Raw genomic sequence first — 26,993 nt, 5'->3', positions numbered from 1 at the left:
GAGCCATCTAGGCATCCCTATTCCCTATATGTGGCCTTTTATGTCTTGCTTTTTTCACTAGAATGTTTTAAAGGTTCATCCATGCTCTAGCATGAATCAGTACTTCATTCCTTTTTTTTTTTTTTTGGTAAGTAGACTCCTGCCCAGGGTGGAGCCCACTGTGGGACCTGAATTCAAGACCCTAAGTCAGGACCTGAGCTGAAATCAAGAGTCAAGACACTTAACGGACTGAGCCACCCCACTTCATTCCTTTTTATAGGAATAATATTGTATGGCTATGCCATATTTTCTTATTCATCAGTTAATAGTTTGGTTGTTTCTCCTTTTGTCTATTTTGATAATGCTACTATAAACATTCATGTACAAGTTTTTGTGTAGACATTTCCTTTCGTTTCCTAGTTTTATACCCAAGAGTAGCTTGGGTAATATTAAAATATTGGGTAATATTAAATATTGCTTAATATTTTGAGGAACTGCCTAATTGCTTTCCAAAGCAGTTGTAGTATTTTACTTTCTTAGTTTGTTTTTCCATTGTAAAATATATGTGACATGAAATGTATAATTTTAACCATTTTTGAGTACACAGTTCAGTTATATTAATTACAGTCACATTGTTATGGAGCCATCATGACCATCTCCAGAACTTTTTCATCTTTCCAAACTGAAATTCTGCCCCCATTAAACAATAACCCTCCATTCCCCACTCCCTTCAATCCCTGGCAACCATCATTCTACTCTCTTCTGTAGTAACTTGACTACTCTAGGTACTTTATCTAAGTGGAGTCTAAAGTGGATCCACTTTATCTAAGTGGATCCCAGGACTCTGTCTTTTTGTGGCTGGGTTATTTCATTTAATGTAATGTCCTCAATGTTCATCCATGGTGTAGCATGTATCATAATTTCCCTCCTTTTTAAGGCTGAATAATATTCCATCATATCTATCTATCTATTGATATCTCATTCTTAAAATCCATTTGCCTGTCAGTGAACAGTTGGGTTGCTTCCATCTTCTGGGTATTGTGTTTTTGCATACTGGGTATATGTTTATCTTTTTGAGTCCTTGTTTTCAGTTCTTCAATATATATATATACCTAGAGGTGGAATTGCTAGATCATATGGTAATTCTCTGTCAAGTTTTGAAGAACTTTAACTTCAAACACTTAAAATATTTATCCAGTAACTCCCTTTATTGTATGTGACATTTAGGAAGAAAACCATGATCTTAATGTTTGTAGATTTCACTGACATAGTTCTAATGATTTTATATAAATAAAATATATATATATAAACACCAAGGAACAGGAAAATAAACAACCACTTTACTAACTTCTAATAGCTCTACATGATGATAGTGGCAATAAATGCTCAGTGAACATTGCTGTGTAATAACCACTATGATGTGTCTGTGTGTGTATATTCATATTCACATACATACATATAATTTTGTTTAGCTGCTTATCTTTATTATACTGTGATTTTGAATCTATCAGTAGTTCTGCATAAAAGTCAACAATTTTACATAGAATCAGATATAAAGATACAGTAAATTACAAGCTTCTGTTACTGTGTTCTTCACTTGTAGAAAGATAATTTTATTTGCTTTTCTGAGCATTTTTACTGTAGGTCTTTTAAATTTATAATACAACTAATGGCATGTTTCCTTTTATTTCTTTTAAAAGACTTAACTGTGTTGAGCTTTTTGCTCACGTATTGGTTTTTCTTTCATTGTATTTTTTAAGATTTTATTTATTATTTTTATTTATTTTTTTCTGTTGCTCTTTGCAATCATGAATTTTGCTCTGTTTAAAAAATTTTTATTTTTTCAGTGTTCCAGATTCATTGTTTATGCACCACACCCAGTGTTCCATGCAATATGTGACCTTAATACCTACCACCAGGCTCACCCATCCCCCTACCCCACCTCCTCTCCCAAATCCTCAGTTTGATTCTCAGAGTCCACAGTCTTTCATGGTTCATCTGCCCCTCCAATTTCCCCCAATTCACTTTTCCTTTCCTTCTCCTAATGTCCTCCATGTTATTCCTTATGCTCCACAAGTGAGTGAAACCATATGATAATTGATTTTTTCTGCCTGACTTATTTCACTCAGCATAATCTCCTCCAGTCAGGGCCATATGTACCCCAGTGTTCATAGCAGCAATGTCCACAATTGCCAAACTGTGGAAAAAGCCAAGATGCCCTTCTACAGAGGAATGGATAAAGATTTTATTTATTTGACAGAGAGAGAGAGCAAGCACAAGCAAGTGGGGGGCAGAGGGAGAGGGAGACGCAGGCTCCCCATACACAGTAGGGAGCCCAATGTGGGGCTCGATCCCAGGACTCCGGAATCAAGACCTGAAGGCAGATACTTAGCCAACTGAGCCACCCAGGCGCCCCATATTGGTTTTTTCTTTTCCTTCATCATTAGCACTATCATTACCCAAGCACATCTTGTATATTCTTATGACCTGTCATAAATGATCATCCACTTACAATAAAAAAACCCTAAAGGAATTGAAGTGTTATAGGCACAAAATTAAATAAAGTGCAGGTAGTTTACAAACACTGATGGAAAGACACTGTGACTCCCAAGCAGCCAATCACTCAGACAAAACACGCTATGTGCACAAAACTTTTTTCTTCTGTGTTAAGATGCTCAGTTGTAAAATCTAGTTACCCTGAATTAATCATTGCCATATCAAGTTTATTAGATCCAGTTAATGTCACAACAATACGTTGTATAGTAATTGCCTAATTACCCTATCCTAACTCTTAGCTCTATGGCTATTTATTCCTTATGCCTTGTTCACCAATCCTTTCTTTTCCTAGCTTGGTGGATCCTGAAGGATTAGTATACTGGCTACATTTTTTTCTCTATGAATTTTAGTTCTTGTCACTTTTTTTCCCCCCCTATGAATTTGTGTTTGGGAATTCATCATTCTTCTGATTTATATGTATAGGTCTCTGGGAAATTCACAACTGAGCCTCATTCTAGTTACCTACAAGATCATTTATATTTGCATAATCTACTATTACCTCACAGCTGATCTCCTCTACCTTCATACAAATTTTCCTCCCAAATTTAAACTTATTTTTGTCAAATTAATTTTTGCAAATAATTTGAAAAGTCACAGAAGTATAAAGCATATAATGAATCAATAATTCCTTGTTTCATACTTTACCACCCTCAGTTAGGTCACCACCTTATTTCAGCATTTTCTTGTATTTACCTTCATATTTCTAAAGAGTACGCTTGTGTTGGGGCGCCTGGGTGGCTCAGTTGGTTAAGCGACTGCCTTTGGCTCAGGCCATGATCTTGGGGTCCTGGGGTTGAGTCCTGCATCAGACTCTCTGCTCAGTGGAGGGCCTGCTTCTTTCTCTTCCACTCCCCCTACTTGTGCTGGCTTGCTCTCTATGTGTGTCAAATAAAAAAAAAAAAAAAAGAAAAAATTGTATGCTTGTGTTGCTATTCCCCTCCCCCCCATCTGAAATTGATTTCCTGGATACTGGCTATTCTGGTTCAAATCTGAGATCTGCATTGTGACTTATGCAAATCAATTAACCCCTGTACTTAGTTTCTTTGTCTGTAAAATGGGGATAATACTATCTGCTTATAGATTGAAAGAGGATAAAATTAGTAATACATGTAATATATTTAAGAAAGAGGATAAAATTAGTAATACATGTAATATATTTAAAACAGTTTGGTCCAGAGTATGCACTATATTTTAGCTGTTGTTGTTAAAATAACTTCTTGCTATCAAAGATAAAGATTAAATACTTTACTGCCCATACTTACCTCCATCTTCACAATTTCTTGCTATATCCATATTCAGTGTTTATATTATAATGACTTAGTCCACTTGGGGTGCTGTAACAAAATATCACAGATTAGCTACCTTATAAGCAAACAAAGTTAGTTTCACAGTTCTGGAGGTCAGAAGTCTGTGATCGGGGTGCCATCATAGATAGGTTGGGCCCCTCTTCTGGGTCACAGACTTTCGGTTGTATTCTATAGCAGAAGATCTCTTCCATCGGAGTGCTAATCTCATTTATGGTGGCTCTGCCCTCATGATGTAATCGCCTCCCAAACAACTCACCTCCTAATTACAAGAGATTCGGTTTCAACAAATGAATTTTATTTATTTATTTGATCACAAGCAGGGGTAGTGGCAGGCAGAGGGAGAGGGAGAAGCAGGCTCCCCACAGAGCAGGTGGAGACAGATGTGGGGCTTGATCCTGGGATCATGACCTGAGCCAAAGGCAGTCAGTTAACCATTTGAGCCACCCAGGTGCCCCTCAAAAAATGATTTTGATAGGCATTTGGCTGGCTCTGTCAGAAGAGCATATGACTCTTGATCTTGAGATAATGAGTTCAAGCCCCATGTTGGGTATAGAGATTACTAAAAAAATAAACAAACTTCAAAGAAATAAAAAAAAAATGACTTTTGGAGAGACTCATTCAGATCACAGCAGTTATTACTCTGCAAATATTGCTTCTATCAGTCATGTAATATACTATGTTTGCTTTTCCTTTTTTATACAGTTTGTTTTTGTTTTTCTGGAGCTAATAATTGTTTCTTTTTTCCATCCAGTTTGCTTAGCTTTTCTATGCATGTATCATTATTTCATTTGGCCTTTTTAAAAAAGGACTTATTTATTTATTCAAGAAAGAGTGTGTGCAAGCCGAGGGAGGGACAGGGAGAGCGGGGGAGAATCTCAAGCAGATTCCCGGCTGAGCACAGAGCCCAGTGTAGGACTTGATCTAAGGACCCAGATTATCATGACTTGAGCCAACATCAAGAGTCAGACACTTAACTGACAGAGCCATGTAAGCACCCCAATCCCAGACTTCTCTAAAAGAACTGTAAAACTCTTCTCGACATTACCCGACATATCACATGATCCCTGAGTTTAATTTTCTTCCACATCTTTCCCAGTGGTATCTGTGCTCTTGCTTATAGACCGCCTGTGTGGGTGTGTTTCTGGGATTTCTTAACCATCATTTCAGTAATTCTCTTTGTTTTACTTCTGGTTTGGATCAAATGTCGTCTTCTTTCTTGGTTCATTTCCTTGATCAGATGAAGCATATCCTTTAGAGTTTCCTGAGGAAGAGTACTCAAAAGGCTAACTTTTTGAGATAATGAATAATTTGGAAATTTCTTTATTTAACCTTTATTTAATCTTTTAGTTGATGGATGGTTGGTTGAGTATGGAATTCCAGATGAGATTATTTTCTCTTAACTTTAACATCACTGTTTTATGTGTATGTGTGTGTTTTAGCTTTCAGTGTTCTGTTGAAAAGTTGATGCTGTTCTAATTGTGTCTTCCTCCTTATTTTATCACCCACCCCTTCCTGAACCCATCTCTCTTAGAACTTTCAGAATATTTTATGGTCATTTAATGGTTATGGAATAGATATTCTCATGCATTTGAAATTTTATAACTTTACTTACCTTTTGTATTCATAAGAAATGAATATTCAGAGGAAAAACCTCTTTTATGTTTTTATCTCAGTGAGATATTGAACTTCTTGGATCTATCCTCCATTTTTCTTATCTTTTCTTTCCTGTTTTCATTTTGACTGTATTTCTCAGTTTTTCTACTGTATTTCTTTCATCCAGTACAATGTGTAGCATCTAGAAACATGATGGGAAGTATAGCTCTGAAGGTGAGAGGACAGGTCTCAATATCATTGGGGTATACACTGAGTAGTAGGCATCTAATATACACGTTCCTTTATATACTGCATGATATATTTGTTGTCATTTGTTATTCCTTTGCTCACATCAGATATACCACTAAGATCTTTTAAAATGTTTTCATGGGGTCTCTCTTTTGTCCCTGTCCTACTTCTATTGCTCATGCTAGGTCTTGATCATCCCTTACAGAATTATTTCAACAGTCTTAAATTTAGATTTTCTCTTCTTTTTCCGTTCCTGTGGGAATCATTTTTATTTACTATTTCCATCATCAGAAACTTAAAAATCTCCAAAGAAACAGGGAAAAGAGGACCATAAATGAAGTCTTTGCCACAGCCATGAGATAGGGCCCCTGAAGGATATAATCTGTAGAGTAGGAAGCTAACCAAGATAGTATAGTTTTATAGAAATCAAGAGTTCATTTTAAGAAGATAGGAACATGAAGGAAATAAGAGAGGCATAAGGAAGGGCATCAGAATTATATGCTATTTGGCAATCCTACCTTTTGATTGTTTGCACTAATTTGGCAAAAGATACTAGTCTATGTAGTGTTAAATTAGGGAAGTGTATTTATATGACCTAGTAGGCTGGTGGAAATGGAGTGAGAAGAATAAAACTGATTTCAAAGCAACAACAGAGTCAAAAGAAGGACTTTATTTCCTTCCAGCATGGGGAACATCTATTCATATTTGAAGTCTGTACACAGGGAGATATTGAGGGGTACTTGGGTGGCTCAGTTGGAAGAGCATGTGAATCTTGATCTCAGGGTTGTGAGTTCAAGCCCCAGATTGGATGTAGAAATTACTAAAAAAAATATATAAAAACTTCATTGGAAAACAAAAAGCAAAGGGAGATATTGAAAAGGTCATAGAAATATAGGAAATTGCAGGATTTGGGGATGAAACAACAATAATAGTGGTAGTACTACAGGCAGAGCAGGCATCAGAATGTCTATGGTGTTTTTCTTTTAGAGAGGAAAACACAGAAAGATGGAGTTTGTACTAGCTGTTTTCTGTTCTCTTGGTATAGTAGATGGTGAGGTCTTGTGTCAAGAAAGGGTGCATGGGAATTGGAGGGAGTCGAGAATGTTTGGAAAAGTATATATATATTTTAAAGATTTTATTCATTCATTTGACAGACAGAGATCACAAGCAGGCAGAAAAACAGGTAGAGCAAGAGGAGGAGGCAGGCTCCCCGCCCAGCAGAGAGCCCGATGCGGGGTGCGATCCCAGGACTCTGGGATCATGACCCGAGCTGAAGGCAGAGGTTTTAACCCACTGAGCCACCCAGGCACCCTGTTTGGAATAGTATTATAGGGTTTGCTAAGGAACTATCTAGGAATGTAAATTACCAAGTGGTGGAAAGGACCCTTTACAAATGTCTATTATGGAATAGTTTTTATTTATACTCTAAAATGAATTTGAAAAACCAATGTAACTTGTAAAGTTGCTTGAATTTTGTACAGTGAGGTCAATTAATTGGTACTTCTACATACATTAGCCCCATAACAGTATGTTTAAGAATTTTATAAGTAGTTTTAAATTGTCTTATTCTTTAAGAACAAATCAAAATATCTCCTTTACTCACCTTCTGAGTATTTAGAATTGTGTTGTTAAAATACTGTATAATTATTGTGAAATATGTATCAAATGTTATGTATTTTATGTGACTTTTTTTTTCTAATGTGACCTTATTTGCTTATTTTAATATTTCTATTTTGTGTGCATGTGTGGGTTATTTCTGTACCTAAGCTTTAATTTCCTTGAGAATAGGATCTAGGTCTTATAATTCTTTTTTCCCCTCCTCCCATCCTCTGTTACAGAGTTCCATAATTAAATACAATGTTCAGGGGCGCCTGGGTGGCTCAGTGGATTAAGCCTCTGCCTTCAGCTCAGATCAAGGTCCCAGGGTCCTGGGATCAAGCCCCACATCGGGCTCTCCGCTCAGCGGGAAGCCTGTTTCTCTTCCTCTCTCTCTCTGCCTGCCTCTCTGCCTACTTGTGATCTCTGTCTGTTAAACAAATAAATAAAATCTTAAAAAAAAAAATACAATGTTCAGTTAAATGAATGTTAGAATTAAATGGATGGTGTTGTATTTATTTTAATTCTTAAAAGAAGCTTAATTTTTCCTTTTCACTATTTAATATATATATTATTTTTTTTCCTGATATAGAAAAATCCAGTTACACTCTTAAAGGAATTGTCAGCAATGAAGTCTCGATATCAAACTTTGCATGCACGCTTTAAATCAATTACTACAGAGCAGAAAGAGACTAAGAACCGCATTTGTGCTACTGTCAATAAGACTATGACCATGATACAAGAGCTACAAAAGCAAACAGACCTGGAGGTAATGCTTTCAATTGACAAGTTGGATTTGTAGAGTTTTTTTGTGGTGGTGTTTTTTTTAAAGATTTTATTTATTTATTTTTCAGAGAGAGCACACAAGCAGGGGAAGCAGCAGAGGGAGAGGGAGAAACAGGCTCCCCGCTGAGCAGGGAGCCTGAAACAGGAATTGACCCCAGGACCCTGAGATCATGACCTGAGCCAAAGGCAGTCGCTTAACTGGTTGAGCCACCCAGGAGCCCCTGGATTTGTAGAGTTTTAATTCTTTTTTTTTTTTTTAAGATTTTATTTATTTGACAGGGAGAGAGAGTCAGAGAGCACTAGCAGGAGAGAATGGCATAGGGAGAAGGAGAAGCAGGCTCCCCAAATGAGCAGGGAGCCTGATATAGGGCTCATCCCAGGACATTGAGATGATGACCCGAGCCAAAGGCAGATGCCCAACCGACTGAGCCATCGAGGCGTTCCAATTCTGAGTGTCTTTTTGAAAGATAAATCCCCATTAACTTTCATTTAGAGATTTAGCAGTCAGTTTGAATTGTTGGTAGAAATGAGATTTTAAGCATGTGTGGGGGCACCTAAGTGTCTCAGTTAGTTAAGCATCTGACTTGCTCAGGTCATGGTCTCAGGGTCCTGGGATTGAGCCCTGTATGGAGCCCCACATCACATGGGGCTTCCTGCTCAACAGAAGTCTGCTTGTCTCTCTGCCCCTCCTCCCACTCATGTTCTCTCTCCCTCTTTCTCAAATAAATTAATGAAATCTTTTTAAAAATTTAAGAAAAAAAAAGCTTGTGGACTTGGCATGGTTAATAAAGAGGTGTGCTATCTTAGATTATGTAGTCATGTTAGAAGAGAAAACTTGGTAGTGCTTATTAAATCTACCAGTTTTGCAGTTCCTATAAGAAGTAGTAGGACTGAGAAATGTGGAAAGCATCTGTATCAGTGACTTTTTTAGTTCTCCTTATTTATTATTTATTTATTTATTTATTTATTTATTTTTAAAGATTTTATTTATTTGTCAGAGAGAGAGAGAGCGAGGAAGAGCAAGCACAGGCAGACAGAATGGCAGGCAGAGACAGAGGGAGAAGCAGGCTCCCTGCCGAGCAAGGAGCCTGATGTGGGACTCGATCCCAGGACGCTGGGATCATGACCTGAGCCGAAGGCAGCTGCTTAACCAACTGAGCCACCCAGGCGTCCCTTAGTTCTCCTTTTTTAAATTGAGTTGGTGAGCTTAGGTAAGCATGACCTTCATTCTCTCCCTTCATCCCCCATTCCCTTCTGATTTCAGGTAAAAATCCTTATAATTGTGAGCCTCTATCACTGATTGTGTATAACTCTTCAGATATGATGGAGTAAAATACAAAAAAATAACAGTGTGAGCTGCTGATCTAGACAGTATCATCTTAAATAACCTAGTGAAGGATTTGGTAAAATTTGCGTTTACTATTAAGGCAAAGTTGAGGGCTTTCAAAAGAAAATACAGTGTGTATATAGTTGGAATCAGAGAGTAGAGCTTAATTATATGAACAAAAAATGGCCAATAGGTTTTTATTTCTGGTGTCAACTCAGATGAATTAACTGGTAATAGATTCTTAGAGTGCTATATTGAGGAACTGAGTCTGGGTATTGCACAGATGCAGTTAGGGGCAACATACATGGTTGGTTGGTTGGTTGGTTCATTTATTTATTTATTTATTTGCCAACCCTGAACTACATTTGGTTTAAGCTACTTGAATTATGGGCTTGTAGTGAGAGTAAACCTTAAAGGTTCATTACTGAGGTTAATTTGGTCAATAATTCTTTATATTGCCAATGGCAGAAAAAAGAACAGTACCCAATTAAAAGTATAAAATGATACCTTAGATGTATCTCAGATGTTAGGTCTTTGGGAGATGAATATTAGAGGAGGAAAAAGCAATTAAAAAAGGGTACAGAGGGAATAGGAATAGGAATTTGAAACATTAAGGGTTTTATAATATGTAATATTACTAATATGTAAAATGCAACAAAAGTATGTATATGATAACCTCTATAAACACAGCTCAAGACACATACTCTTTGTGGTGGGTGATCAGAACCTGAAAATAGAAGCACATAACAAGGGGCGCCTGGGTGGCTCAGCAGCTTAAAGCCTCTGCCTTTGGCTCAGGTCATGATCCCAGGGTCCTGGATTCGAGCCCCACATTGGGCTCTCTGCTCACCAGGGAGCCCGCTTCCTCCTCTCTCTCTGCCTGCCTCTCTGCCTACTTGTGATCTCTGTCCGTCAAATAAATAAATAAAATCTTTAAAAGAAGCACATAACAAATCTTGAGAAGAGACTGACTGGGTGTAGTTCTGGATTATATACATTATGTAGAAATCCATAAATTTATTGAAGCACAGGATAAATTTAGGTGAGTGAAAAAAGAGAAAAGTCCTATTTTTGAATATTAACTAAAAATTGTCCCTACTGGATACAATCAATAGATGCTATATTTCTGACTGCGATTTAAAAATGGTGCAGAATATAGTTATAATAGTGATAGAGGATTTCAATCATCTAAATATCTGTAAAGATCTTCATTCATTTAAAAGAAGTATCTGGGGGCACCTGGGTGGCTCAGTGGGTTAATAAGCCTCTGCCTTCAGCTCAGGTCATGATCTCAGGGTCCTGGGATCGAATCCCAACATTGGGCTCTCTGCTCAGCAGGGAGCCTGCTTCCTCCTCTCTCTCTGCCTGCCGCTCTGTCTACTTGTGATTTCTGTCTGTCAAATAAATAAATAAATAAATAAATAAATAAATAAAAGAAGTATCAGTAATGAGCAATAATTACATTGAAGGTAGAAAGCTAAGAGAGCTTTTACTTTGGATCACAGAATTACAAACAAAGAGAAATGACCGAAAGGTTGTTTATAGACCTTGAAAAAGGAAATAATATTTTGTTTTATTTTTTTAAAGATTTTATTTATTTATTTGACAGAGAGAGATCACAGGTAGGTAGAGAGGCTGGCAGAGAGCGAGAGAGAGAGAGGGAAGCAGGCTCCCTGCCGAGCAGAGAGCCCGATGTGGGGCTCTATCCCGGGACCCTGAGATCATGACCTGAGCCAAAGGCAGCGGCCCAACCCACTGAGCCACCCAGACGCCCCAAGGAAATCATATTTTAGATTCAATAGCCATTTCTGGGAATGTTGGATATAATGGATCTTATACATACTACTTTAAAAATGAGATAGTAGGAAGCTTAGAGGAATTTTCATGATCAAAATGTGGAAGAAAAGGGAATGCCATTTCTAGAGAGTTGTATAATCAGAAATAGTTCTATAAGACCAGAGGTTTTTTTTTTTTAAGGTTGATTTATTTATTTGAGAGAGAGAGAGAGAGCAAGCACACAGAGGGAGAGGGAGGAGCAGACTCCCCGCTGAGTAGGGAGCCCAAAACGCCATTTGATCCCAGGATCCTAGGATCATGACCCGAGCCAAAGGCAGATGCTTAACTAACCGAGCCACCCAGGTACCGGAGCTCAGAGTTTAAAGGATATGTAAAGTAGACCTCATAAAGGAAGTATAAAACGAGATGTATTAGTCATAGGGACAGAACTGTGAGAATACTTAAGAAAGCCAAAGGCTTAAGTCCAGCTTCTGAAATTTTCTAAAATAACTAAAAAGTCCTTTAAATTATTTTCGGAACATAAAGAACAAAAAAGGGATAAGCCTATTTAGGGCAAATGGTACTTTATTTATAGACAACAGAAAGGAAATAGAAAGTCAAGCTGTTCAGGTATTTTCTTGATATAATCTTTATCAAGGTGCATAGTTTTTCGCTTGCAAGGACAGAAAATATATTTGAATTGGTAATATTAAAAAATAGTACATGGGTTGATAATACTAAACAACAAATGGGGAGATGAGAACAGAAAAGGAGGTGAAATGAAGGGAATATGTATTTCCTTATCTTTTTAGTTAATATGAAGACATTAAAGTTTTTCTTTTTGAAGATTTATTTTAGAGAGTGACAGACTATATGAGCAGGGGGAGGGGCAGAGGGAAAGCTGACTCCTTGCTAAGCAGAAGGGGGAGAACCATGCTGGGCTCCACCCACCCCCTTCCCCCAACCTGGAGATAATGACCTGAGTCAAAACTGAGTGGGATGCTTAAGGACTGAGCCACCCAGGTGGCCTAGCTATTAAGGTTTTTTTTGTTTGTTTGTTTGTTTGTTTGTTTGTTTTTTAAGATTTTATTTATTTATTTGACAGACAGAGATTGTGAGTAGGCAGAGAGGCTAGCAGAGAGAGAGGAGGAAGCAGGCTCCCCGCTGAGCAGAGAGCCTGATGCGGGGCATGATCCCAGTACCCTGGGATCATGACCCGAGCCGAAGGCAGCGGCTTAACCACTGAGCCACCCAGGCGCCCCATAGGCTATTAAGGTTTAAATACGCTTAATTATAAAGGTGACTGCCAAAAGACCAAACCAAACCAAACAAAACAAAAACTAGATTTGTTCCAGAATAAAAATTAACAAAACAAACCCCTAAAACAAATATAATTCAAAAGACATTAAAAATAGAATGGTGTGCCTGGGTGCTGGGTGGTGCAGTCAGTTAAGCGTCCAACTCTTGGCTTAGGCTAAGGTTGTGACCTCAGGGTCATGAGACTGAGCACCCCCCCCATTGGGCTCTGTATTGGGCATGGAGCCTGCTTAAGTTTCTCCACTACCCCTCTTGTGTGCACTCTCTCTGTCAAAACAGACAAACAAAAAAACAAAGAATGTGTGATATTTCACTGATGCTCTGAAATATTTGTGTTCAGGAAAAAAATTTCCTACAAGCTTTGGATTGGTTGATTCCTAGAAAAATTCTTTGAAAGTTTATGAAATGGATGGTCTGAAATCCCTTGAACAGTTATCACAAAGAGAAACATGGACTCACAAAGTCCAGAACCATTTCCTGGTTTGTTTTTTTTTTAAGACTATTTATTTATTTATTTGACAGGGAGAGAGGCCTGCAGAAATAGTGGGGGAAGCAGGCTCCCTGCTGAGTGGAGAGCCCCATGGGGGATGCAGGGCTCCATCCCAGGACCCTGGGATCATGACCTGAGCCTAAGACAGAGGCTTGAACCCACTGAACCACCCAGGCGCCCCTTCCTGTTTTTGAGTTAGAAGAGGGACATTCTGTAACAATATGGGTTTCAGTAAGGCCCATGATTGTTTTTCATTTTATGCATGTGAACATTTTTGGTAAATGTTGGCTTGATTAGCCAAACCAGATGGGCAGCCCAGTTGCCACATGTGGCTACATAAATTAAAATGTAAAGTAATTAAATAAAATTAAAAATTCATTTCTTCATACTGATTAGACTGCACAGATACAGAATATTTGCCGTATCACAGAAAATTCTGGATAGCACTGCTCTAGAGATTCTTACTCTGTAGGTATGGTGTGTTCCAGATTTGGCAGTCTCTCTAGAGATGACCTATATAGTTAGGCAGAGTTGTAACTTTAATTCCTCATGCTGCATCTCCAATAATTTCCCCATTAACCCATTATTTTAGCTAGCCTGTTGGTTATTGCTATGTTGAAGTCCTTTATAAACTTCCTTTTGGCTTTTCTTTGCCCCTCTGCTTTTGCTCCTACCTGCTCTTGGTGGATACTGTCTGCTGGGTAGTTTTCTCAGCATTTGTTCTCCCTTGCTGCCAGATAGGATACTGGCCTGGAGATGTGTGCTATCCCTCACTCGTGCCCAAGGCAAAGTTGGTGCTTTCCTCAGCTTCCTGGGGTGGTATCTGACTGTCAAGAGGAATGGATTTTCCTTTAACTAACATTGGTTCAGGAATGGATTTGTAACTCATATGGCATGTGAGAAGGGAGAGTTTGGAAGTAGGAAATTAGAGTTTCCTCACTGCTGAGAGAACTGTGGGAAGAGAAAATACTTTTTTAAAACAGTGTGTATAGATATGATTCCTAGCACTGCTCGGGCCATTTTCTAATCATCTGAGAATAAAGCCACCAGGTAAGGATATTAGATAAGGTGGAAAAAATGAGTCTTTAACTGAGCTGCTAAATAAACCAGTCCTGAAGTCTGTACTTTTTCTGTATTTATTGTGCAGTAATAAATTTTATTATTAATCCATTTTGAAATGTGTTCCTGTTACTTGCAGCTAAAAAATCTCAATTATCCTTCAAAATTTAGCTCAAGTCTCCAATTTTGAGGAAACTTCCAGACTATCTTGTTCACATTTCTTTTTCAAGATGCTTTTAGAATATGGCATTCAAATGCGACTTCTTTAGTTTTGTTAAACTACAGCCCTTAACAAGCCTGGTTGGGCCAAGTCTTCAAGTCACCCCATTTTGGGTGCTAAATTTATAAATGAGGAAGGTTTGGATGATCCCAGACTCCAACCATACTAATCGTCCTTCAGCTACTAAGTCTTCCCAACTGAATTCTTCTCTGAACCATCAACAAGCCATCCCCACTGTGCGCTGCCTGAATTTCTGATCCCAATTCCATGAACATAATAAAATGGCTATTGTTTCGTTAAAAAAAAATAATTAAAAAATGACAATCCTTAAACTGTTTGGTCTTGTTTCTTCAGCTTAATTGCAAGTTCTTTGAAAGCTCAGACATGAAAAGTACCTTGTATCTAGATAGCCAAATCTGTTCTTATCCCTGCCTTCCAAAATTTGTGCTCATAGACATAGTATGAGTTTATGGAAATATAAAAGTAGAAGTTAATTAAATTAAACATGTTTTAAAGATTTTGAAATATTTTGTCATTTTCTTTTTAGCTGTCACCACTGAGTAAAGAAGAGCAAACTGCAGCAGAACAATTAAAATCTTTCATGTCAGACTTATGAAGAAATGGACTTGCAAAAGGGAATTCTGATGAAGAAGAGATCCATTCCAGAAAGATTTAGGAAGATGTCTTGTTAGCACTTGATGACTAGAGGTGGGAGGATGGAGAAGAAGATTTGGTTGTGGTCACTGGATAATGACACCTTTTACAAGAGAGGGAACTATAAGAAGGGCAGATATAGGAATAAAGTTTAGCCGAAAGGATGGGATGGAAATAAAGAGATTTAAAAATAAATATCACACGTAATTAGTCTTATAATGAAAGGAAGTCACATAACTCTATTTTGCATCTGTTTTTGTGTAGTTGGGATAACATGAATGTCCTGGCCTATCAAGAAAGGATATATGTACTATCAGATGTGAATGAGCATGCTTTGGAAACTAAAGGATAGAAAAAAATATTTGTATTACATTATACATATGTATATAATTTTATTTTTGAAAATATTGATTATAGATAATGGTCACATTATTGATGAGACTGCTAGTATGTGGCCTCTAGTCCTCCAGAGAAGCTAACTTTGGTAATAATAAATTGGCTTTTCTGTGATAGCCTTACTTTTTTTGCTCTATTCCTTCTGCCTGCAATTGTTGAGCAACATGAACTGTGACTTCAAATATTGTTTCAGACTGTCTCTTCTGTATATCAACACTACCTTTGTTCTCCTTCAGCCTGTATTACTGTTAATTGTTCATTCTATATGGAAGCTAAGAAAGAGAAATCAGAGGATCACTGGCAACTGCTGCTTGCCAGTGTGTGTGTGTGTGTGTGTGTATGTGTGTGTGAATTTCCCTATTCATTTTTAAATAACTCTTAGATAATTATTGGCAATAAGGTAATCTAGGGACAGATGTTAATCACAGGCTTATTTATACTAGCAATACACACACATACCTAGCTAATGCCAGGTAAACAGGAAAATAAATCATGGTGTATCCATAAAATAAGAGGTGAAGCTGCCAATAATTTATTACTGTTAATGTTCTGGGAAATGCTGAAGTTATGTTAAATGGGAAGAGGGGAAGCAGAGATTTCAGTTTTATAATTAAGATTGGGCTTTGGGGTCTGAGATGTAAATAGCAGGTTTTAAATTCTAGCTATGGGATCCTGAGCAAATTACTTAACTTCTGTGTGTCAGGATGACTGGAAGAACAATGAATGGTAAAGTGTTTGATAATTAGTAATCCTTCAGTGAATATTTCTGTATATGTAATAAAAATGAGGCATTGAAAAGACTAGGAAAAATGCATCAAATATTCTGCAGGTTATAGAATTATACTTTCATATAATTAAAAATTTGTTATGAGCATTTTATTTGCCCATTAACAAACTTATAATAGGTAATAAACAGGGTTGGGAGAGTAGCTTCAGTTAAAATTGTACTGTGCAGTTTGAATATTTAAAGAACAGAAAACTCCTATTTTTTAAGTTACAGAGAAATAAGTTACATTTCAGTAACACATTTTCTTCAGTACTCGGGCAGTTAATATTAAGGAAGTTTTTATCCTGGAATGGCTCTGGGATGTGATGTTGATTGGTGGAATTAAAAAATAATAGCATCATACTACTATCATATCATAGTATTAGTATCATAGCAAGATCCTGGAGTTTATCCTCTGTGACTTTCTTCACAGTTGTGTTTTCAATGTTGGTTCTTTCCCTCAGTCCCCTGAAAACTGTTCTCTGCGTACTTCTCTATAATATTCATTAGCTTCCCAAGTTTCATTTATTGACTCTTCGTGGATGATTCCCAGATATAACTTCTTCCATTAGATCTAGATACAAATTTCCAATAAAAATGTCTACCTGAATATTCAAATTGATTATGTCCCAAGTACTTCCTGATTTAATTTTGTCAGTGGGCACCGTTTTGTTACCTGGAATTAAAAAGTCTGCATCCCTTTATCTTCTTAGTCAATAAAATCTTCCTGAAATGTTCTTAGTATCCAACCTCCACTTTATCTTCACTTTTACTATCCTAATTTAGGTCTTTTATTTCTCACCTGGGTAATTATTTTCTATGTGACTATAGTGTTTTTAATGTCTTAAGTTGTAATACAAATTAATTTTATCTTTTAATACAAATTTAATTTTAGGAAATTAAAAAATACAAGTATGTCTATTCTCCAGAAATTATCTGCAGTCTCTTCAGATGTTTGTACATATATGCAAATTAAAAATAATTTTTTTTTACAAAAATAAGTTGATACCATATGTTGTACTGCAGCTGCAATTAAGTTTTTTTTATTAATAAATATATTTTGGATATTTTCATGACATACATCTGCTATTCCTTTGAACAGCTGTAATCAATATATGGATATACCATGATTTTTCCATTATTATGAACTACTGCAATAAATCTGAACATTTTTGGCTTCTTGGGCAAATATACCTATTGGTAAAATTTTTTATTTTTTAAGATTTTATTTATTTGGGGCGCCTGGGTGGCTCAGTGGGTTAAGGCGCTGCCTTCAGCTCAGGTCATGATCTCAGGGTCCTAGGATCGAGTCCCACATGGGGCTTTCTGCTCAGCAGGGAGCCTGCTTCCCGCTCTGTCTCTCTCTCTGCCAGTTTCTCTACCTACCTGTGATCTCTCTCTGTCAAATAAATAAATAAAAATCTTTAAAAAAAATATTTTATTTATTTATCAGAGGGGGGGGAGAGAGCGAGCACAGGCAGACAGAATGGCAGGCAGAGGCAGAGGGAGAAGCAGGCTCCCTGCTGAGCAAGGAGCCTGATGCGGGACTCGATCCCAGGACGCAGGGATCATGACCTGAGCCGAAGGCAGCTGCTTAACCAACTGAGCCACCCAGGCGTCCCCCTATTAGTAAAATTTTTAAAAAATATTTATCACATGTAATAATTTGTCTTATTTTTTCACTTTTCATTATTCCTTGAATCCCAAGTACAATACTGTGTTCCACAAATTACTTATTATTTAAAAAAATTTGTTTTAAAGATTTTATTTATGTATTTAACAGAGAAATGGCAAGAGAAGAAATACAGGCAGGGGGAGAGGGAGAAGCAGGCCTCCCGCTGAGCAGGGAGCCAGCCGGGGGTCTCGATCCCTAGACACTAGGATCTTGATAGGAGCCGAAGGCAGGCGCCCCCAAATAATTTTTTTTAATTAAGGTAAAATTCACGTAACAAGATTAACCATTACCCATTATCAAAGTGTACAGTTGAGGACGTTTTAGTGCAGATGGTGGCATGCAAACATCACGACCATAATTTCTAGTTAAAGACCTTTTCAGTCACAGATTAATCTTACTAAATTAAATCCCTGTCCATGCCTCGCATAGTATAAAGGAAACTGTTGCCCACTATTAGAAAGTCCAAATCTCTTGATACTTCAGAACTTTCAAGGTTATTGTTGATTCTTTACATGTGCACTCTAGATTGGATTAAGTGTAATAGTTTGCAATAAATCACAAAGGAAAAATTAAATACAAATTAAGAATTTGATGTAAACCCTTTGTCTCACCTTCAATTCCTGCTATCTTTAGACCTCGCATGACAAAAATTGTATAAAGAACACGCCAACATAGGAAAGCTGAACACAGTTCTTGCACTTTCCATTGTCCCATAGCTACAGCTCACCTTGGGCGACAAGAGATGCAGTGTGGAGCGGTGTGGATCTGACCTCTACGGTTTGTGGCTCCATTCTCCCAACCCTGAAATGAGAAACTATACCAATCTAGGCTTCACAGTCTGGAGCTCTGAGTCGGTGGGGCGGAAATCTCAAAATCCTTCCAGGGAAAGAACCACTAGCCTCGAATCCTATCCACCAAGGTTTCTTAAAGGTGCGGACCACAATCCACCTGGCCAAATCAACGAGAGTGGCTGTTGGAGACGCTGATTTCGTGGTACAGCACCCTAGAATCACGGAATCTGAATACCTAGGGGCGTGGCTGCGGAGTCCGTCCCACCACCACTCCAGGTGGTTCCAGTCTTTGGCGCGCTAAATTTGAGACCGGTGGAGCGCCGCCCTTCTCGGGAAGTGGGGCATGGAGGGGCGACGCGCATAGAAGCAGCAAGCTCTCTGCCGCCTGCCACTAACTGAGGCCAAAGGCACGCATCCCCGCCGCGGCTAGCAGCCAAATCTCGTGTGCGCCCCCGCACCGCGGGAACTTGTCGCCCGCCTCTCTTCACTCCGCGCCCCTAACGCAGCGTCCTGCGCGCATGCGCAGCGCGCCTTCCTTCGCCGCCGCGCCTTCAGCTGCCGTGGTTACGGTTGGTGTTTGCGAATTCCCTGCAGCACCTTCTTCGCTGGAGACCAGCGCCGCGGGGCTCTAGCCGCAGTTCCTTACGCGCGCGCCCGCGTCACGTGGTGCGAGGCTGCCTCGCGGTTGCTGGCGGGCGGCTTAGCGGTGAGGAAGGAGCTGGGGCCACCGCTCGCCTCTCCCACTGCGCCCTAGGGCGGGTGCGCGGATAAATATGGCGAAGTGGGGGTAGCTGGCTCTGAACCCTACGCGATGGGGCGCGCAGGTGGGACGGTCGTCGGAGCCCCCTGACGTGGACGCCGGGCTGTTCTCGTTGGCTATTTGACGGGGCGACCTCGGGCCGGCGCCCGATAGGTCAGACCACGGACTCCGCGGGTCGTCGAGGGCCCCGCCGAGAGCCGGAGGCAATGGATGAACAGAGCGTGGAGGTGAGGCAGGTTGAGAAGGGTGGTGGTTAGTTTTCCCCCGCCACCCGCAGATTGTTCTTTATTTGGGGCGCCCTGCCCCAGTCCTCTCTCTAGTAGGGCACCCCCACCCTGACGCTGCTGCTGTGGTGAAGGCTGGCCCAGTGCGAAGGACGTGGTGTTAGGTCTGCAGCCCTCCAGGTGCCTTGTGTCCTGACCGTTTCCGAGGTGGTGCTTATCCTGGCGTTTCTGGATGTCTTCGCTCCGGTGCTCATTCCCAGAGGGTTTTTGCAAACTGCAGCCTGGGCAGAGCAAAAGTGCAAATTCATTAGAAATACCGTGCACTTGCTACCAGTTCTTGCGGGGATCCAAAACTCCCTCCAAATGGAATCATTCATTCTCTCTCACCGGTACATTTTGCAGACTTCTGCCCTTCCTAAATTGAATGAAGATACACAGTTATTATCCTTTTTGTGGTTTTCCAAAACAGCCTATTTTATATCTCACGCTTTTGAGTTGTGATTTCAAATGGTTGGGATATTTACGTAAAGGCCAGGAACATAAAAGAAGATTGCTTACTGGACGTAATTTTTAAAATAATTGTCAAATTTTGAACCATCTTAATACTGAATCTTCGCTTCTTAGTAAGCGGCAACTGTATTACTGGGCACTTCACTTGAAAGTAGTTAACCCAGTGGTCTTATTGTCCATCCCCCGCCAGCGTCTGCATCTCACAGGTTCTTTCTTGTTCTGCAGAGTCATGATTAGACTCGTGAATAATTTTCTCTTTAATTCCTCATGCGAAAGTATTATAAAGGTTTTGTACCGTTTTCTTGGTTTAGGAGAGTTTCATTCTCTTGGGATGGAGTAAAAATAAATGTGCTTGTGGTAAAAATAAAATTGAAATGTACAATAACCTACATTTCATTCTATTATTGTTATTTTGTCAGTTACTTCCTAAATGGTTTCACCTGGGGCTTGCAAATAACACTGTTTCTTCTATTTACTTTATTTTTGCAAAGCCTTCATGGGGCTACCACTAACATTCTCAATAGGGGCAGAATCTCAGGCTCAAATAAGATGCTAATTGGTTGGAGCATCAGGGCAGAAAGCCAGATTTCTGTATTCTGAATTAGTTTCTCTCCTGGTCAAAGTATACTGCCATTAGAATATGTATCTTTTCTAAAAAAAAAAATTTTTTTTTTAAATTTTAAAGGCAGCTCACCCCCCTTAGGGAAATTGCAGGACAAATAAAAAGTTCATATTTTTCACTCATAGTCCAAGTTTTTTTCTTTTGTCTTTTCTTTCTTTTTTTTTTTTTTTTTTTTTTAATTTGAAAGAGAAAGAGCGAGCACACAAGCAAGGGGGCGCGGCAGAGAGAGAGAGAGAGAAGCAGGCTCCCGACTGAGCAGGGAGCCCAGTGGAGGGCGAGATCCCAGGACTCTGGGATCATGACCTGGGCCTGAGGTGGAGGCTTAACAGACTGAGCCACCCAGGTGCCCCCTGCCTTTATTTTTTTTACTGTTTTATATCATAAGCATTTTTTCTGTATCAAATAATTCAAGAAGTATTTCTAGAGATTATTAAAATCTATGTTAAGTGTCATAATTTTTTTAACTGTCATAATTTAATATTTTAAAATTTGGGCTACAGCCACATTCTTGCCATTATAATTTATGCCTTATTGGAAATATTGGTGCATAAGACTGTGTTTGCATTTCATGCCCTTTCCTTAGAATAGAACCATTGTGAAGCTTAGAAAAGAGCGCTTTTTCCAGGAGATTTTCTGAGGCACACTGGATTTTGACTAACCCAAGTACTGATGTGGAATTTTTTGAAACAGATGATGTCAGCTCAAATAAATATAAATGTTGAATGGATAACTTTAAGCATGCTTTTACTTTTGATTCAGTATCTAACTCTGGTGGACCTTACATCTTTTATTTTCAGAGCATTGCTGAGGTTTTCCGATGCTTCATTTGTATGGAGAAGTTGCGGGATGCACGCCTATGTCCTCATTGCTCTAAGCTTTGTTGTTTCAGCTGTATCAGGGTAAGTTGTATTTCTTTTTACATGCTCTTGGTGTATATAGGACATGTTGTAAAAATTAACCATTTTGTTTTATCTTTTTAATTTTACATTTTGTGCCCTTTTCAAAAATATCTTTTTTTTTTTTTTTTTAGGTTTTTATTTATTTATAACAGAGATAGCGAGAGGGAACACAAGCATAGAGGGGCTCTATGGGGGCTCAATCCCAGGACGCTGGGATCATGACCTGCGCCAAAGGCAGATGCCTGATGACGGAGCCTACCCAGGCACCTCTTAAAGCATGTCTTAAATGAATGTTCCTTAATAGGGAGACCGTCAGTGTATGTTACTTGGTACTGTGGAGGTTAATGATCAGATGATTACTGCTATGAAATGTCTAGAAATCAAAACCCACTCTAATTTTTTTAAAGACTTCATTTGAGAGCGAGCATACAGGTAGGGAGAGAGGAAGAGAGAGAAGGAGAAACAGACTCCCCACTGAGCAGGGAGCTGTATGGGGCTGGATCCCAGGACCCTGGGATCACGACCTGAGCTGAAGGCGGATGCTTAACCGGCTGAGCCACGCAGGTGCCCCCCAAACCCACTGCAATTTTAGTATATTTACATTATTAAATAACAAGTACTTATAAAGTGGTTGCCTGTACTGTGTTTGGGGCATTATCTAAGATAATGGTGAAGTGCTTGCCCTTCTAAGATAATGGTGAGGAGCTTAAATCTCAGTGAGAGAATGGACTCTTGATATTTGAAGAATGTATAGTGTCAAAAGAGGCACTAACTGCTGTGAGACTCAAGAGGGAGAGTTTATACTGTTAGAGTAAGGTGGAGAAAAAGCTAGTAATGGGTTCAGGGGCTAAGATTAAAATCCTGTAATCTTACAGTTATAAGAGACTTTAGAGATTAATCCATTGGCTTTAAAACTTAAATGTAGGTGAGCTCCTCAAACAAAATTGTGAGGAAGTCTAAGATGTGAAACAGAAGAATTTCTTTTGGTGTGAGTTGGGGGGGGGATTCAGTAGCACATATGCAGATCACAGTTGAAACCTTTCCTGCCCCCATACTCTTAGCAGATCATGTCCTTTACTGAGAAAATCAAAACCACCTAACATGCTTTTCACCTCAAAATTTCTCTGTGGTTCTTTATTCCTACCTAAGGAAGATAGATATCCCTTTGTCAAGAGTACTATCTGGATCACATAAATTATTTGCTTCTGGTCACACGGCTAGCAAATAATAGAGCTGGATTTGAATCCAGGAAGTCTGGCTTTAGATCCTGTCTTCTTTGCCACTACACTGTGCAAAAGACCTAGGTTTACATATCATCCTAGTTCTCCCACTCGTAAACTGAGAAACTCAGTTTTTATTAGCCTATTTCCTCATAGAATGAGGTAACAAGATTTATTTCACAGGATAGTGGTGGCATTAAATGAGATAAAAGGTAATTTAGAAACTGTAAAGTACTGTCCACTTGTAAGGAGTTAAAATTTTATTGTTAAAATAGCAACTAACCTGTCATTTGTTTCATAAACAGTGAAGCTGAAACTAGGGAAATTAGGTAATTGGCCTCTATCAGTGTAGTTAATTAAGTGGTAGAGTCTGTGTCTGAGCTTGGCTGTTTTGGTGAAGGTCCAGTATACGGATGACCTGTGAATATTACCTAAACCTTATTGATTCTTCATTTCTTTTTTTTTTTTTAAGATTTTATTTATTTTTTTGAGAGAGAGACAATGAGAGAGAACATGAGCGAGGAGAAAGTCAGAGAGCGAAGCAGACTCCCCATGGAGCTGGGAGCCCTGATGTGGGACTCGATCCCGGGACTCCGGGATCATGACCTGAGCCGAAGGCAGTCGTCCAACCAACTGAGCCACCCAGGCGTCCCTGATTCTTCATTTCTTCATCGTTAATTCCATCTAGTCCTTAAAGCCATACATTTTTTAATATTGCTGCTGGCATTCTATACTTAGAAGTGTTTGAGAAAATTTCATTTACTTTGGGAAATTTGATTTACTCTTGCAGGTTTAACTATGATCTTTGTGTGTATGGCTTTTAAATCTATTCCTTTGGCATATACCTTCCAGCATCTTGACTGTTGTTCCAGATCAAATTCTGTTTTTTCAAATTGATTCTTTTTGACTTTTTGTTCTGTTCTGCCAGTCTCTCAAACTTGAAACCCTTTACACCAATGATATTTAAGTTTTGTCAGTTATTATCTCCTGTTGTCACTTATATCTGTCCTACCTATCCATTTTTTTTTTTTAAGGTTTTATTTGAGAGCGAGTGAGTGAATAGGAGCATGAGCAGGGTGAGGGGCAGAGGTAGAAGCAGACTCTTGGCTGAGCAGGGAGCCTGACACAGGTTCCATTTCAGCATCCTGGGATCATGACCTGAGCTGAAGTCAGATGCTTAACTGACTAAGCCACCCAGGTGCCCTGGTACCTATCCATTTCTATTATTACCATCCTAGTAGAGAAATACAGACATTTATTATCTTGTGCTTAGATAATTATGATTACCTTTTAATTGATATGTCTTCTATATCTCTGGTTTATTTTATATCCTGTTGCCCTATTGACGTTTTCCAGTAATGTCATTGTTTTTTTCCTTCTCAAGCCTCAAATTCATTGTCTGAATCTCTTAGAATATTACCTTTATATTCAGACCACCTGGATAATCTGGTTCTAAACTTTCTTTCTAAAGCTGTCTCAGTTCCTGAATGTACCATAGATGTGTTTGTTCACTCAGCACATATTAATTATATGACTACTTGGAGTTAAGCATTGACATCCCAGGGAGTTGACTTATTTAATAGTTTGTTTGTAGACAGAAAGGTAAATAGACATATGTTAGATACCAGTAAATGCTGTGAAGAAAAATGAAACTGAGTAAGGTATAGAGTGGGGACTTTGAGGAGGATACGGGCAGGTTGTTAGTTATTTTAGATAGAGTGGTCTGGGAAGGTCTCTGAGGAGATGACATTTGAGCAGAGACCAGAATGGAATGTGGGAATGATGTGAATATCTAGGGGAAGAAAGTCCCAGGCAGAGAAGTCAGAAGAGGCAAAGGCCCTGAGAGAAATAGCAAAGAAACCAGTTGGCTGGAGCAGAGTGGGAAGAGGGAGATGGAAAGGAGATGAGTTTTGAGATGTAACTTAGGGCCTTGATAAAGACCTTGGCTTTTATTTTAACTATGATGGTGACCCTTGAAAGCTTTTGAATGATACAAAATAATTTTCAAAAACTATCACTTTGGCTGGGTGTAGAAAGTGGACTGCAGGCAAGTGGGAGAGGAAGTGAGACTAGTTGGGATGTGTTCTATTAGTGAAGGGTGAATGGTGATTTATTTTTTTTTTTTTTTTTTTTTTTTTTTTTTTTTTTTTTTTTTTTTTTAAAGATTTTATTTATTTATTTGACAGAGAGAAATCACAAGTAGATGGAGAGGCAGGCAGAGAGAGAGAGAGAGGGAAGCAGGCTCCCTGCCGAGCAGAGAGCCCGATGCGGGACTCGATCCCAGGACTCTGAGATCATGACCTGAGCCGAAGGCAGCGGCTTAACCCACTGAGCCACCCAGGCGCCCCTGAATGGTGATTTAGACTAGAATGCTAACAGTGGAGGTGGTGAAAAATAGGGCAATTCTGGATATGTTTTGAAAGTAGAGCCAATAGGTTTGCTTAAAGATGAGACATGAGGAAAGTTTTATACAACATTTGGATGAATTAATGGTTTTCTATTCTGAGATAGAAGAAATTTGGGGAAGGACAGGGTGAGGTTGAGTAGATTGTAGATATACAAGTTTTTTTGTTTCGGTTTTTTAAGATTTTATTTGAAACAGTGAGAGCAAATGTGCGCATGAGTGGAATGGAGGGGTCGAGGGAGAGGGAGAAGCAGACTCCCCCCTGAGCAGGGATCAACATGGAGCTCGATCCCAGGACTCTGGTATCATGACCCGAGCCAAAGACAGACATTTAACAAACTGAGCCACCCAGATGTCCCATTTTTTTGGACTTTTATATAAATTGAATCTTACAGTATGTTTTCTCAGGTGTCTGGATTTTTTCACTCATCAAAATTAGAAATCTATCTTGTGTGGATCAATAGTATTCCTTTTTATTGCTGAGCAGTAGCAGCCCATTGTATGCATATGCCACAAATTGTTTATCTGTTCACCTGTTGATGGACAAAGGGGATGCTTCTAGTTTTTGGCATCATTTATACAGAAAACTGATATGAACATTTTTTTAAAGATTTATTTTATTTGGGGCACCTAGGTGGCTCAGTGGGTTAAGCCTCTGCCTTCGGCTCAGGTCGTGATCCCAGGGTTCTGGGATGGAGCCCCGTGTTGGGCTCTGCTCAGCGGGGAGCCTGCCTCCCTCCCACCTGCCTCTTTGCTTACATGTGATCTCTGTCAAATAAATAAATAAAACCTTTAAAAAAAAAGATTTATTTGACAGCATGCACGCTTGCAAGGTGAGGGTCAGAGGGACAGGGAGAGACAAATCTCAAACAAACTCCCTGCTGAGCATGGAGCCTGTCTTTGGGGTTCAATCTCATGACCCTAAAATCATGACCCAGTCTGAAATCGAGTCAGATGCCTGACTCACTGAGCCAATCAGGCAATTTTAAAATGGGTTTTTCTACTTCTGTAAAAAGTATCATTGGGATTTTGATAGGAATTATGTTGATTCTGTAGATTGCTTTGGGTGGCATTGTCATTTTAACAATATTAAATCTTCTAGTGCATGAACATGGGATGTCTTTCCATTTATTTAGGGCTTCTTTCATTTCTTTCAGTGGTGTTTGTAGTATTCCTTGTATAAATCTTCAAATCCTTGGTTAAATTTATACCTAGGTATGGATTCTTCATTCCTAGCATATAGAAATGTAAGTTTTTAAAAAAAATATTTAATGTTTAATGTTGTTGATTTTTGTGTTCTGCAGTTTTGGTGAATTTGCTTATTAGCTTTAACAGTTTTTTTGTGGACTCTTTAAGGTTTTCTGCTGACAAGATTAGGTCATTGCTAACAAATAATTTGACTTTTCCAGTAGGGATGCTTTTTATTTCTTGCTTAGTTGCGCTCTGTGAAATTTTCAGTATTGTGTTGGATAGAAGTGGTGAAAATGGACATCCTTGTCTTTTTCCTGATTTTAAGGAAAAAGTTTTTTTTTTTTTTCTTAAAGATTTTATTTGTTTATTTGACAGACAGAGATCACAAGTAGGCAGAGAGAGAGAGAGAGGGAAGCAGGCTCCCTGCTGAGCAGAGAGCCTGATGTGGGGCTCGATCCCAGGACCCTGAGATCATGAAGGCAGCGGCTTAACCCACTGAGCCACCCAGGTGCCCCAAGGAAAAAGTTTTTATTGTTTCACTATTGAGTATGATATTCACTCTGGATTTTTAAAATATTTTATTTATTTATTTGACAGAGAAACAGCAAGAGAGGGAACCCAAGCAG

At 38.9% G+C, this 26,993-nt stretch overlaps 2 protein-coding genes and 1 long non-coding RNA gene across 9 annotated transcripts in view; 2 read left to right on the top strand and 1 right to left on the bottom strand.

The window, feature by feature from the left end:
• SKA2 (spindle and kinetochore associated complex subunit 2) overlaps nt 1-17,264 on the top strand; it is a 41,157-nt gene extending 23,893 nt beyond the window's left edge. Inside the window, exons 3-4 of the mRNA XM_059380586.1 lie at nt 7,873-8,049; nt 14,803-17,264. Coding sequence (XP_059236569.1) covers nt 7,873-8,049; nt 14,803-14,871 — 246 coding nt within the window. The 3' untranslated portion in view covers nt 14,872-17,264. The remainder of the gene's footprint in view (nt 1-7,872; nt 8,050-14,802) is intronic.
• LOC132004300 (uncharacterized) lies at nt 1,998-18,652 on the bottom strand. The gene is made up of 3 exons (XR_009400483.1): nt 18,474-18,652; nt 3,798-3,869; nt 1,998-3,410 (listed from the first exon to the last, which is right to left on the bottom strand). It is a non-coding gene; the product is annotated as an uncharacterized LOC132004300 (long non-coding RNA).
• Nucleotides 18,653-19,090: 438 nt separating this feature from the next.
• The window catches only part of TRIM37 (tripartite motif containing 37), a 143,899-nt gene continuing 135,996 nt past the window's right edge, over nt 19,091-26,993 (top strand). For 2 of the 7 annotated variants that reach the window (XM_059380581.1, XM_059380578.1), the window contains exons 1-2: nt 19,095-19,524; nt 21,451-21,552. In XM_059380581.1, coding sequence (XP_059236564.1) covers nt 19,504-19,524; nt 21,451-21,552 — 123 coding nt within the window. In that variant the 5' untranslated portion in view covers nt 19,095-19,503. Of the gene's footprint in view, nt 19,525-20,905; nt 20,997-21,450; nt 21,553-26,993 lie in introns of those variants that run through there. The other 5 variants (XM_059380576.1, XM_059380577.1, XM_059380575.1 and 2 more) reach the window with 5 other exon arrangements.

This window comes from Mustela nigripes, chromosome 16, assembly GCF_022355385.1.
Source record: "Mustela nigripes isolate SB6536 chromosome 16, MUSNIG.SB6536, whole genome shotgun sequence".
In the NCBI taxonomy this organism is placed as follows: domain Eukaryota; kingdom Metazoa; phylum Chordata; class Mammalia; order Carnivora; family Mustelidae; genus Mustela; species Mustela nigripes.
This window is presented reverse-complemented; position numbering and strand designations above follow the sequence as displayed.